We start from the raw sequence: 13,541 nt of genomic DNA on the forward strand, positions 1-13,541 counted from the left end.
TTGGAAACTCAATGAGAAGCAACAGCAGAGTAGACCTTGGCCAAAGCAATCAATGGTTTTTATTTTCAGTTTCCAGATTGGATATATCTTTGGTCAAGGCCATCTGGAAGACTGAGAACATGAAAGCCAGCTAAGGTCACAGACATTCCTTCCCTAGAATGTGACACAGAAATGATGAACTTCGGTTTCTTGGCCTTTTTAAGGTTATTGGTTATTTTCCAGTGTGGCCGTCTCTATTCAACTCCCTAAATACCAGGGGTCCTTGAGAAACTTCTTCTCTTTTCACCTAACAGGCTCCAGAAGGTTTCTGGGTGGGGTAGGCCTATCGCAAACTCTGATTTTATCCTTTCTCCCAAGGGTTTGCTTTATTTAACGAGGCCTGCAATTTCATAATCTATACCACCTGCAGCATATGTCCGAAAACAGCTGAGTGCTAAAATTGTAAAAGGCAAAACATTAAGAGGAAAATAAACCCCTGGATGAGTGGAAATACGTGACTAAATTCTGTAGTTAACACAGACCATTGTTCATTGTTAAGGAGACGGGGCAGCCTCAGATGTTCACGTGCATGCAACTTGCAATCATCAGATCCCCTCGTCTCCGAGTTACGGTAACTTGAGCAGTGCAGATGATTATCAGTCACCTGTAGACACGATGACTCAATGTGTATGAAACTCAGAAAGGGTAAACTACAGTAATTGAAAAGCCAACAGCTCACGTTTCTTTAGTAACACACTCATAAAAAAGGTTAGTCAAACCACAAAAGTGTAACTGCTTCCAAACCTGCACAGAGCATCTGGTCCAGCTTCTAGTCAAAATCACACCACGCCTTTGAATGATTCATGATACCAGCTTCAGGCTGAATTAGAGGTCTTCTTCCAACAAAAATACACATGGCAACAGCAAGTCCTAAGTTTAGAAACTAAGGTTGCCTGGGTGGGCCATTCCCTACCTGTGGTTCCTTTTAAGGGTGTCAGTCTCTCATATCTTGGCTTTATTAACTCTAAACTAAGAAACCACCTGACCCGAACTGATGCAATGTGGTGAGGACATATGGTTGTTGGCTTCTAAGTGCCAACTTGGAAGTACAGAATCACAGGCTAGAGCTAAAGGGGCCCTTAACTGAACAAGTGGATTCAGAACGCTGTCTGCAGGGTTGAGGGGGAAGACCCACCACCCTAATATGTTTACTTCCGGTCTTTATATTTCACAGTACCTTGCACTATGCCTTATATACAATAATCCCAATAATGATAAGTACTATTTATTGAGCCCTTGCTGTATCTACCTTGCCATCCTAGATACTTTGCATACTGTCTCATTTTACCAGCCTGTTAGGGGTTGATACCTTTTTTTTTTTTTTTTGAGACAGGGTCTTGCTCTGTCACCCAGGCTGGAGTGCAATGGTGCAATCTCGACTCACTGCAACCTCTGTCTCCCGGGTTCAAGTGATTCTCCTGCCTCAGCCTCCCAAGTAGCTGCGACTACAGGCATGTGCCTGGCTAATTTTTGTATGATACCTTTTAAGGTACGAATTATCATCTCTTAGATGAAGAACATAAGCACAAACAGGTTGATTCACTTTCCAAGATTGCTCAGTTGGTGAACAGAGAACCAGGATGTAATCCAAGAGCCCACATATCCCAGTATATGTTTGAGTGTTAACTGCTGTTAACATGGCTGCTACCTTGCCCGTGGCTGCACAGCCCCACCAGCAGCAGTGACTTTAAGTTTTCTGCTGCAACGGTTCCCATAGCAGAGAGAAATGGGGCTTAGTGGCAGCAACTGCTTTTTTCCACATGAACCAGCACATGCATTCAAGAAGTATGTGCTGCGCAGAGTTGTTATGATGTCTATAAGGTGTTTAACAGTGCCAGGCATGTGTGAGCACTCTATTCTCATTATTTGCTTAGCACCATGTTGGGTGATTTGAGGAATACAACAAAATTGCAATCCAACAGAGGAGATGCAGCATTTACACCATTTCATGACAAATCAGTATCCTTAATGCTACGTGCTAGAACAAAACATAGAGTAGCCAAGAGAGTGGAAAGAGAAAACTGAACTACTTCTCAAATATGCCACACTTAATATGGGGCAAAGATTCATCTATTCTTTAAAGTCTCCTTGAAATCAGAGGTGGTGGTAGTGACGGTGGTGGAGACAGTCATATCTATAAGAAGAAGCAGACTAGTAAACTTTCCTGGAGTGCAGAGGGAGGATGGAGCAGAGAGAGAACACAGGGGTATGGGAATGTGGACAATGTGTTTTTTTTTTTTTTTTTTTTTTTGAGACAGGGTCTCACTCTGTTGCCCAGGTGGGATTGCAGTGGCGTGATCACAGCTCACTGCAGCCTCAACCTCCTGAGTTCAAGCGATACTCCCACCTCAGCCCACCAAGTAGCTTGGACCACAGGCCCATGCCACCATGCCTGGCTAATTTTTTGATTTTTTTTTTTTTTTTTTTGCAGAGACAGAGTTTCACTATGTTACTTGGGCTGGTCTCAAACTCCTGAGCTCAAGTGATCCTCCCGCCTTAGTCTCCTAAAGTTCTGGGATTACAGCCATGAGCCACTGTGCCTGGCCTACAATGTGTATTTTAAGGGCAGACATGAGGGAGGGCATTCAGACAGGAGTGAGATATTACACAGAAGAGGGAGGAGGAGTTCACTGTGGCTGAAGCAAAGGACTGGTTGACTGAAATGATAAAATTAGAAGAGGTAAGTTGGAGACGGATTGTGGAGGGCTCAGAAGGCCTGACTGAATGGTTTGCATTTGATTCCATTGGCAGCCATTGAAAGGTTTTTTGAAGAGGTGGGCAAAATGATCGAACCTTTAGAAAAATAACAGAAATCCAGTATTTATAGTCACCATGATGCGGTAAGGTGAAAGATTCAGGCTTTAAGTCTTAAAGTTCTTCAGGTCACTTAAATGTGTTTGCTGCTGCGTCATATAATTTCCCACAAGTGTTCTCCCTCACTCTTACTATCAGCACACATCCAAAAGCAAATGAACAAAAAGGGCAGGAAAATGGAATATCCAATCATCATCATGGCTCTGATCTCAACCTAAGTGAAACTAACACTTCTTGCAGGAGGTGGAAAACAGAGGGGAGCCAGAGAACAAGAAGAAACAGGAAGGAGGAAAGAACAGAGAGAGCTGTGGGGGTGGCGCTGGGGAAAGCTGAGCTGGAGACCACATTTGGTCGCTGCAGAAGTCTTGTCCTCTGTGAGACACTGGGAAGTGCTGTGTGGATGTCATCTGTTCTCATGGAGTCACCAGGGAAGACTGTTCTTTTCTAAAGAGGATCACCCTTGAGGGAGAACAATGGCCCTTCTTCAAGGGGTTTTTTCTGTCAATTTTTTTTTTTTGTTTTTGAAACAGAGTCTTGCTCTGTTGCCCAGGCTGATGCGATCTTAGCTTACTGCAACTTCTGCCTCCTGGGTTCAAGCGATTCTTGTGCCTCAGCTTCCCAAACAGCTGGGATTATAGGCACCTACCACCACACCTGGCTAATTTATGTATTTTTAGTAGAGACAGGGTTTCACCATATTGGCCAGGCTGGTCTTGAACTCCTGACCTCAAGTGATCCACCTGCTTTGGCCTCCCAAAGTGGGGAATTACAGGTGTAAGCCACTGCACCTGGCCTCTCCCACCAACTTTCAATGACCAGACTCCTCGCTGTCCAAAGCCCCCCACATGACATGCACTGCTCTTGGTCACCTCCTGGGGAAGGAAGGGCCTGGACTGCAGTGCCTTATAGGCCGAGGTCTGGCGCTACTCTGTCACCTGCAGCTGTGTCACTCCACCTCTCTGATCCTCCTTCCTTCCATGGAAGAGCCTCACTGGTGGTTCCTAATATCCCTAAAATACTATGACATTGTAATGCTTACAGGATTATGGACATCAGGCCTTTGGGAAGGGGTTGGAAAAATACTTTTTTTTTCTCTTAGAAACAGGTATTAAAACTGCTTCCTGTTGCTGTTAACCAAAGCAGGCAATTTCTCATTAGTTACTTCACAGGGAGATCCGATGGTTTGTTGAAGTGTCAAAACCTCATTAACATGTTTACCACAGGTGAGTGAGATCTTTTTTTCATGTTTTCGATATGAAAACTTCCTTTAATAAAGTAATACATAAAACTTTTAAAATAAGGAGATGCTATGGTAACCACTTTGGTCTGAATAACATCTGTTTTTTTGGGAAAGAATAAAAATCAGGAGAAATATGCAGAAATGTAGTCATTTTTCTTCTCCATCCAAGAGAGAAATCCATTTTGAGCCAAGTATTTGAGGATGGCCTAGTTTGAAGTGTAGTCAAACAAGTTTATAACAGGAGAACAAGATTCAGAGAAAGGAAATCCCCTAAAGGACAGTATGTGCAAAGGAATGTCTTCTTGTCCTTTGAAAACAACAACTTAAACATAATTATTCTGACAGTGTAAAGATGGTGATTCCTGATGGACGTGTGTCCACTTTTTTTCCCATTTGAAACAAAGCCATACAAAATTTCTTGGATAATTAGAAAAAAAAATTATTTTTCTCTGACTTGAGAGCATGTTTGTGTCTCAAAATACATTTAGACTTGATCCACTCTGTCCCTCTTCCCCAGTTCATCTCTAATGGATGCAAAGTGTTCTCTACTGGTAATTATCTCCAGCCTGCCTGAGATAGAAGCGGGCTGACCTGATGGTCTAATTTTACCTTTACCCTCACAGTTCAAGAGGTCAGGGAAGTCAAGGCTGGTCTGAGTGCTGTGCAACTGTCAGCAAGGATTAAAGGGAATGACTCATTCTTCCTTCACACCTTACCCATTGCCATTACTCTGGCAGCTGAATCTTCAAAAAACAGTGCCTTGGAGAGGAAATATAGGAGAAAGGAGAGAAGAGGAGGAGAGGAGGAGAGTAGGGAAGAGGAGGGGAGGGAAGGAGAGGGAAGAGGACAGGAGAGGAGAGGTGAGGCGAGGCAAGAGGAGATGGAGAGAAAACAGTAGCCCCACGTTTTACATCACTTCATCTAATACACTGCACAGTGTCACAGATAATGTTCATTTTTCCCTCCGCTGACATTACTATTTTCTATCACAAAGGTTTATTCAGTTAAATAATTTAAGGGGTTTCTTTTATTTTTATTTTTAAAAAACCTTTCAAACAAAAGTTTAGGATACAAGTTAATGCAAGAAGATTAGAACAGTGCCCAAGAACAAGAATACCATATATACGACAGGAACTCTTAACCTTCTGTATGATGAATGAATGGACGAAAGAGTGAATGAACAAGTAGTACTGCCCTAAGTAAAACAGATGAATGTCGGGCTAATGCAACTGTGTTTTAGATTCTCAGATTTATACCATCTTCCTAAAAAAACACAAAAAAAGACCCTAAAAACCTAGGATATGGTGTATGGCATATACACCATATCTGTATTGCCTTGAGAAAAAGGTTATCTGAAGTTACACACATGGGCTTTCTAAACACACAGTGGTATCAGTAGTTGCTGCCTTTTATTTTTCTAATTAATCTCACAGACTTGTACATGGGAGTAACCTTCCTGGTCACTTCATCACCTATTCAGTCTCCTCATTTCACAGATGAGTAAAGAGAGCCCCAGAAAGGTTACGTGATTTGTCTAAACACACAGTTAAGAAATGACAGAGCTAGGATCAGAACCTGGGTCTTTTAGCTTCTAATCCAGTACTCTCCTTATTGCACTACACCACAATTTACAAAAAAAAAAAAAAAAAAATTCCCCCGGTTATTCTGGGCCCTGAAGCCCCGAAGTTGCTACTTCAGCTCAATCAAGAGCTAACTCTCCTAGGTTTCTGACTCCAGCACAGAGAGAATGCAATGGTTCAGAAGATGAGAGAAATCAGCACCTACAAGATCAGCATCTCTCACAAGTCTGGAAGTGGTGAAGTGAAAATCCTCTGGGTTGCAATAGTAGCAAACAAACGAAACAGATCCCCGAGGCAGCAGGAAAAATGGCATGAATTTGCACATAGGAAGCATGCTGTATTTTTGAACCCATGAAATACCAAAGCAACTTGGATTATGTTAAGTAGGGCTTTAGTTAAACTATAGGTTTGGGGCAACTGTAAATATTAGGGACTGTCTCTCAAACTTAGTTCTCTTAGACCAAAATGCATTGACCACAACTGGATTGAAATTAAGTCGTGGCCAGGAGCGGTGACTCATGCCTGTAATCCCAGCACTTTGGGAGGCGGAGGTGGGTGGATCACCTGATGTCAGGAGTTCAAGACCAGCCTGAACAACATGGAGAAACCCCGTCTCTACTAAAAATACAAAATTAGCTGGGCATGGTGGTGCATGCCTGTAATCCCAGCTACTTGGGAGGCTGAGGCAGGAAAATCACTTGAACTCAGGGGGCAGAGGTTGCCGTGAGCCAAGATTGTGCCATTGTACTCTAGCCTGGGCGACAAGAGTGAAACTCTGTCACAACAACAACAACAACAACAACAACAACAAAGAAATTAAGTTGCTTTACATTTTTTTCTTGCCCAGCTCTCCCTGTGATGTCCCTCCTCATGTCGGCTTCAGTCATTTCTAGAGTCAAAACTTACTCCAGACCAGCCTGGGTAACATAAAGAGACTCCATCTCCACAAAAAGTTTAAAAATTAGCTGAGCCTGGTGGTGCGTGCCCATAGTTCCAGCTACTTGGGAGGCTGGGGTGGGAGGATTTCTTGAGCCCAGGGGTTCGAGGCTATGATTGCACCACTGTACACCAGCCTAGGCCGAAGAGTGAGACCCCATCTCAAAACAAACAAACAAAACCCACAACTTTCTCCAAATTCAAATACACTCAGAATAATGAGGCAAGCTTTTTTTGTACTCCAGTCAGAACCTCTTCACATAAGTAAAGCCCAAAAGATACATGGGCAATGTTTTAGATAATGTCTTAAACTCACCATTTGTTTACTGTGCCTAAACTCTAAATGGAAGTCACTACATGCTCCCCTGACATCTTTCACCAAGGGGAGGGAGGACAGCAAGGAGGAGGGGATCTCCCTCAACTGAAATACACCAACTTTACTCTGACACAATTTATTCTTAAAGTGACTAAAAGTGCACAAAAACCTTTCAGCTAGTCAAAATAAAATAAATAGGCAGAAATACCAAATTAGGTAATTTTGAAATATATGTGTTCTTTCAATATACCTCTATAATTCACATAGAATGTTTGCTTGTAAAAACATTATCTATACCAGAATCAAATTTAGTCAGATTAGGCAAGCAACTTACTATCTGTAAGAGCTATTGAGAAGAATAAATACAAAAGGACTGAAATAAAAAATCAACAGCTACAAGCAGCTTTGGAAAAAGAGACTGAGACAGGTTTCTAAAATATTACTGATGTTGAGGGAGGTCTATTTTCATGTGGTAACTATTTTTGTTCAATATCACCAACTTTCAATTTATAGCAAAACGGATATATTCAATTTCAGTCGTCTACTTCACAAATACAAATCTATTTTAAATATCATGGTCACATTTATGTAAACATCTGGGAGAGTTCAGCAAAATATCTCTGCCATTTGGAGGTCCTAACACTTCATGAACATAATTATTTCGTAGCCATCTCATCCTGCTGTATTTTTTGACAATGTGAAAACCAATGGCATAAAAATTAACTCCAGTAAGACAAATGATTAAATCAAACCTTGTTATATAAATCTATGTTTGCCCAACCACTTTCCCTGAAAGCCAATTCTCAATCAAATTCAAGAAAATATGGCAATATGTTTTAGAGCATGAAAAAAGTTTGAGCATGCTAACGAACCAACTTGTAAAATATAATTACAAAAGATTACAAAAATGCTATCTTGAACATCTTACTGGTATAAATTACATAAACTCTCTCATGCAACATATGTCATTCAGAGTAAAGAGGAAGGAACAGGATTTTAAACATCACGTCCATTTAGGAAATTATATATCAAATACTCCGGTATTCTGTCATGATGATGCTTTAGTTAATATCTTTTATTCCATTTTCTAGAGCTATCAAAATGAACCACGAAGAATAAAAGTACGCAATGAAAAACTAATTATTTTAACAGAGGTTAAGTTAGGAAGGGACTTGTGTAGCAAGCATCCTATGTTATTTCATTCAAACTATCTGCTAACAGCAGCAGGAAAAAGGTTTGTATTCTTACCAATGAATTTCTGAGGCATTGAGCTTTTTCGTTTTGCCACATTGCTTGCTAATCTGTCCAGTACGAGAGCTCTTTCACTTCCCATCTCTGCTTTGATGTGTCTTGCCTCCGCACTTGCTGGTTTGGAAAAATATAAAAAGAAGAGAGAAAAGAACACATTGGTACATGCGGGGAAAAGGAAATAAACTGGAAGGAGAAGTGTCCGAAGTTGGATGCACACTCTATTGTTGTTACCTGTTATAACTGCTCAGATTCTTGCCTGGGGTACCTGCTGTGGTCAGTGAAGCCGACACCAGGGCACATTCAAATCTTGCAGTCTTATGCCGAGATGGGAAAGCTCGACCCATCCCCAACCAGTACCTTCATTAGCAAGAGGAAGTATTAAATAAACAGCCTGGACGTGGTTGGTTGCAAAAAGATAGATAGATGGAGATCTTCTAACCCCCGATCAGCCTTCTTTCTGATTCTGAGTAACTGCGTGTGACACCTGCAGACTGATATAATTCTTCTTAACAACTTTGAAAAAAAAAAGCATGGTGCCCCAGATTTACTGCTCTGTTTATGTTAACAGCACTTTTGAAAACAGATACACTCACACAGATAGCAAGACATCTACTCAGTGATTTGTGTATTGAAATTCTGAGTGGTTTCTTTCTTTTTCTTTTTCTTTTTTTTTTTTTTCAGCACGCTCCTCTCAGTTCCTATCTTTCATATTCTGTTTCTCTGTGCTCTGTATTATCTGTTTCATATGCTCTTCCCATTTGAAAATAGTCTCAGTTAAAATTTCCCTAAGCAACACTTCTGCCTTGAAATTAAAGAACAATTTGTATAACGCATCTCTATTGAATTTCTAATAAAAATGTGAATAAAAACTGCCTATGGGCCGGGAGCGGTGGCTCATGCCTGTAATCCCAGCACTTTGGGAGGTGGAGGTGGGTGGATCACCTGAGGTCGGAGTTCGAGACCAGCCTCACCAACCTGGAGAAACCCTGTCTCTACTAAAAATACAAAATTAGCCTGGCATGGTGGTGCATGCCTGTAATCCCAGCTACTCAGGAGGCTGAGGCAGGAGAATGGCTTGAATCTGGGAGGCGGAGGTTGCAGTGAGCCGAGATGGCACCATTGCACTCCAGCCTGGGCAACAAGGGCGAAACTCCGTCTCAAAAAACAAAGAAACAAACGAACGAAACACAAAAAAATCCTGCCTATGAATATGGGCTAATTGCCCATCCACAAATAGACCTGTGAGTGGTGAACCAAACATATTGTGATGGTTCTCAGACCTGGCTGCACATTAGAATCACCTGAATAGCATGTAAGAAATACCTATGCCCAGGCCCCCCTTCAGATCAATTACATCAGGATTTCTGGTACAGGGGCCTAGGCAAGAATATTTTAAAGCTCCCCAGGTGATTTTAAAATGCAGCCAGAAGTGAGAACTACTAGAAGAGTATATAAATAGTGGCAATATCTAATAGACTAAAATAGTAAACTGTAATCAATATAATTTACCTCAATTCAGCAGGCAGTGCCCAAATTTATGTCTAAAGTTCAAAGAGGGCCGGGCGCAGTGGCTCACACCTGTAATCCCAGCACGTTGGGAGGCCGAGGCAGGCAGATCACCTGAGGTCGGGAGTTCGTGACCAGCCTGACCAACATGGAGAAACCCCATCTCTACTAAAAATACAAATAATTAGTCGGGTGTGGCGACGAATGCCTGTAATCCCAGTTCTCAGGAGGCTGAGGCAGGAGAATTGCTTGAACCCAAGAGGCGGAGGTTGCAGTGAGCTGAGATTGCACCATTGCACTCCAGCCTGGGCAACAAGAGCAAAACTCTATCTCCAAAAAATAAATAAATAAATAAAATAAAGTTCAAAGAGATACCAGCTGCTCTAAATACAAGGCTTGACATTTTAACACATGATGCTAGCCTGAGCCAGGGATCAGCAAACTTTTTCTATAAAGGGCCAGACAGTAAATTTCAAAAATTTGTCAGACACATATAGTCTCTATGTTATATTCTTTGTTTTTGTTTTGTTTTTCTGTTCCACAGCCTTTTAAAAACATAAAAACTCCTGTACACAAACAGGTCACTGGCTGCCTTTGCCTAGAGTGCCACAGTTTGCCCACACCTGCCCTGGGCAAACATATTGTGATGCTGTAAACATTTATCTCTGTTTTCTCAAAAACACCTCAGGAGATCCAAACTAAAATGAATTATACATACATTTTTATTATGTCTAAGGAAGAATAAATTGAAATTAGTTTAAGGGATTAGAGTAAAAAGCAAGTAGTGGCTGGCACAGTGGCTCACCCCTGTAATCCCAGTGCTTTGGGAGACTGAGGCAGGAGGATTGCTTGAGGCCAGGAGTCGAGACCAGCCTGGGCAATATAGCAAGATCCTGTTTCTACAAAAAGTAATTTTAAAAAATTACCCGGGCATGTTGGCATGCACCTGTAGTCCTAGCTACTTGGGAGACTGAGGTGGGAGGGTTCCTTGAGCCCAGGGGTTTGAGGTTACAGTGAACCATTAAAGGTAACTGCCAAGACCGCAATTACTTTTGCATCAACCTAATAGTGCCACTGCACTCCAGCCTGAGTGACAGAGTGAGACTCTGTCTAAAAAGAAAACAAGCCCCAAAGTATTAAGTATTTCTAGTTTTATTAGTGGCATTAAAAAACTATATGTTAGTCATTATACAATACATTATAAAGCTCAGTTTTCATTAGTTAATTTATTTACTTGTTTTTGAAACAGGGTCTCAACTCTGTCACCCAGGGTGGAGTGCAGTGGCAAGATCACAGCTCACTGCAGGCTAAACCTCCTGGGCTCAAGTAATCCTTCTACCTCAGCTTCCAAAGTAGCTGCAACTACAGTCTAAAGCCACCATGCCTGGCTAATTAAAAAAAAAAAATTATTAATCTCAATATATTGCTCAGGCTGGTCTCCAACTCTTGGCCTCGGGCAGTCCTCCCACTTCAGCCTCCCAAAGTGTTGGGATTACAGGCGTGAGCCACTGCACCCAGCCAAAGCTCAGCATTTTTTTTTTTTCCGGAATAAAATAAAATCTGCCTCTGCCAGGTGTGATGGCACTAGCCCATAGTCCCAGCTACTCAGGAAGCTGAGGTGAGAGCATGGCTTAAGCCTAGGAGTTCAAGTTCAGCTTGGGCAACACAGTGAGATCCCATCTCTTAAAAAGAAAAAGAAATCCAGCTTCAAAAAATGAGAAAGAGAAGAGGACGATAATAGTGTGATAATAATGACAATATTTACTAGACAGTGAGTTTCTTGTCAAAAATAATTCTAGGCTCTAAAGAAATAAATCATAGCCTTCAGTGAAGCGATTAACAACTGTTTGTGTAAATGAAAACAGTAAGGGTCAGAATAGGGGGCCTGAGTGGCTTTCGGGCTAGTGCGAAAGTACTCAATTGACTCCGGCTGACCAGCAGTTGTAAATAACGGGCACTTCAGTCACAAGACACTGCTATTGAGTGAAGTGGGTCAAATTCTGTCCAGCACAGGGATAGGTTTAAATGACCAAACAGGAAATTATTTATATATATTATTTCCTTTCACACAAAACCACCACCAGATGTGGCACTACCCAGAGCCCCAAGAGTAGAGAGATGAAAGACAAAGCTTGGAATTTGCAGTAAGTTCCTGGGGCTGTTAGAAGGAGACTTTTTTCTTAGAATCAGGGGAGAGGTAGCTAAGTTTGTGCTTTGACTAGGAACATTCATCCTGGTTCCAGCAATTTTGAGAAGGTTAAATCTAAGTAAGCCTCCCCTCAACGCTGTAGTTATCAACAAAAAGATTTATAGTGAAAAAAGAATGAAAAACAGTATTCTGGGAATGTTCACCTTTTATGCCCATTTTACCATTGTTCTTATTACTGTCTTGTGGTCCCTCCTCTCACTGCCAAATCATTACCCGGGAATTACCCCAAGCATGGTGCTACCCATCTAGTTTTCCCATTTGTTTCCCAACAGTTGCTGTCTACATTTTACCGAAGTCAATGTCAATTACAACAAACAGCCTTCTGAGGACACGTAATCAACATCCTCTATTTGGGAGGATGCTGAAGTGTGGACACATTGACCTAAATAACTGTAATTAGGGCAGGTCACTAAATGGCAGACTTTTGAGATAACATCACCTTTTATTCCTCGTTACCCACCAAACTGGTCTTGAGAGTCATTTCCAGATAAACATTACTCTGTAAATCAGTGACCAAATGCCTGACATTTAAAAACATAAAATTCTGCAGCGTTCATGGATGGGCATATTTGAGGCATGGGTGGAGACTTTCCCATTTCTACAACTCCGATGAGATTGAAAGAAATCCTCTGAAACGAATCTAGAGGACTCCTATTCACCCACACCCTCTTTCTGGGTCATTCACTCGACATCTTAACTACAAGAGCTCCACCTTCATTGTACATGTGAACACACTCTAGTGATTCCGTTGATCTTCACTGAATTAACCTTGTTTTCTAGTTGATAAGTTAGGCAAAGGCTAGTTCTCAATTGAAGATGGCAGTCTCATTTTCTTTCCTAAACTGTTAGTCTTTTGCCTCACACTCGTTGAAGAGCTGATGTACGATACTATAAAATGAGCGCCCTTTGAAACACAGAGAGCCAGGTGCCATGGCTTGTGCCTGTAATCCAGCACTTTGGGAGGCCGAGGCGGGGGGATTGCTTGAGCCCAGGGAGCTATGATCTTGCCACTGCACTCCAGTGTGAGGAACAGAGTGAGCCCTGTCTCTAAACAACAACAACAATAACAACAACACACACACACACATCACACATACACAAAGAAATGCTTTGTAACTGGACAAGCTCTTTGGGATTACTGAGTGGTTTAGGCAGTGCACTGAAAATAAAACAAAAGAGGACTATTAGCTTTTGGTCCTTTTCTCCAACTTTAGGACCCAACTGTCTATTTATACAAACAGTCTAGACTTGTTATCTTGCTACATCATGTCTCAGAAATGTAAGTGGAGGGAAACCAGTTTGGCAAGATAGTAAGGGAACAAGATAATGGGTTTAAATGACGAAATAGGAAATCCGTCCCTGGGTGGTGTTTGGCGGTTTAATGCTGCAAGGGGTGGGTGTGGGGAATATGGAATGGTGGCAAGGAACAATTTGCACATTTGGTTCACGAGTGAGAACAGAATGAGTAAGACTGTCATTGTGGATCAAATTCCCTTCACATCGCTTGCCTACTAAATAGTAGATATACTAATTTTCATTAGAAAAGTTATTTTAAAGACGTGCTGAAAAAATAATAAAATGTAGTACAAAGTCACAATTACAGAATAAGTTACTACCTTTATTCCCTGTATAAGTCTTAATATTTGGTTT

General features: G+C 41.6%; 1 protein-coding gene across 2 annotated transcripts in view; it reads right to left on the reverse strand.

Annotated features, from left to right (window-relative positions):
- The window catches only part of IKZF3 (IKAROS family zinc finger 3), a 98,455-nt gene that overhangs the window by 4,549 nt on the left and 80,365 nt on the right, over positions 1 to 13,541 (reverse strand). For both annotated transcript variants that reach the window (XM_050762698.1, XM_050762697.1), the window contains exon 7: positions 8,174 to 8,290. In XM_050762698.1, the coding sequence (XP_050618655.1) occupies positions 8,174 to 8,290 (117 nt within the window). The remainder of the gene's footprint in view (positions 1 to 8,173; positions 8,291 to 13,541) is intronic.

The sequence above is a fragment of the Macaca thibetana genome, chromosome 16 (assembly GCF_024542745.1).
Source record: "Macaca thibetana thibetana isolate TM-01 chromosome 16, ASM2454274v1, whole genome shotgun sequence".
NCBI lineage: Eukaryota > Metazoa > Chordata > Mammalia > Primates > Cercopithecidae > Macaca > Macaca thibetana.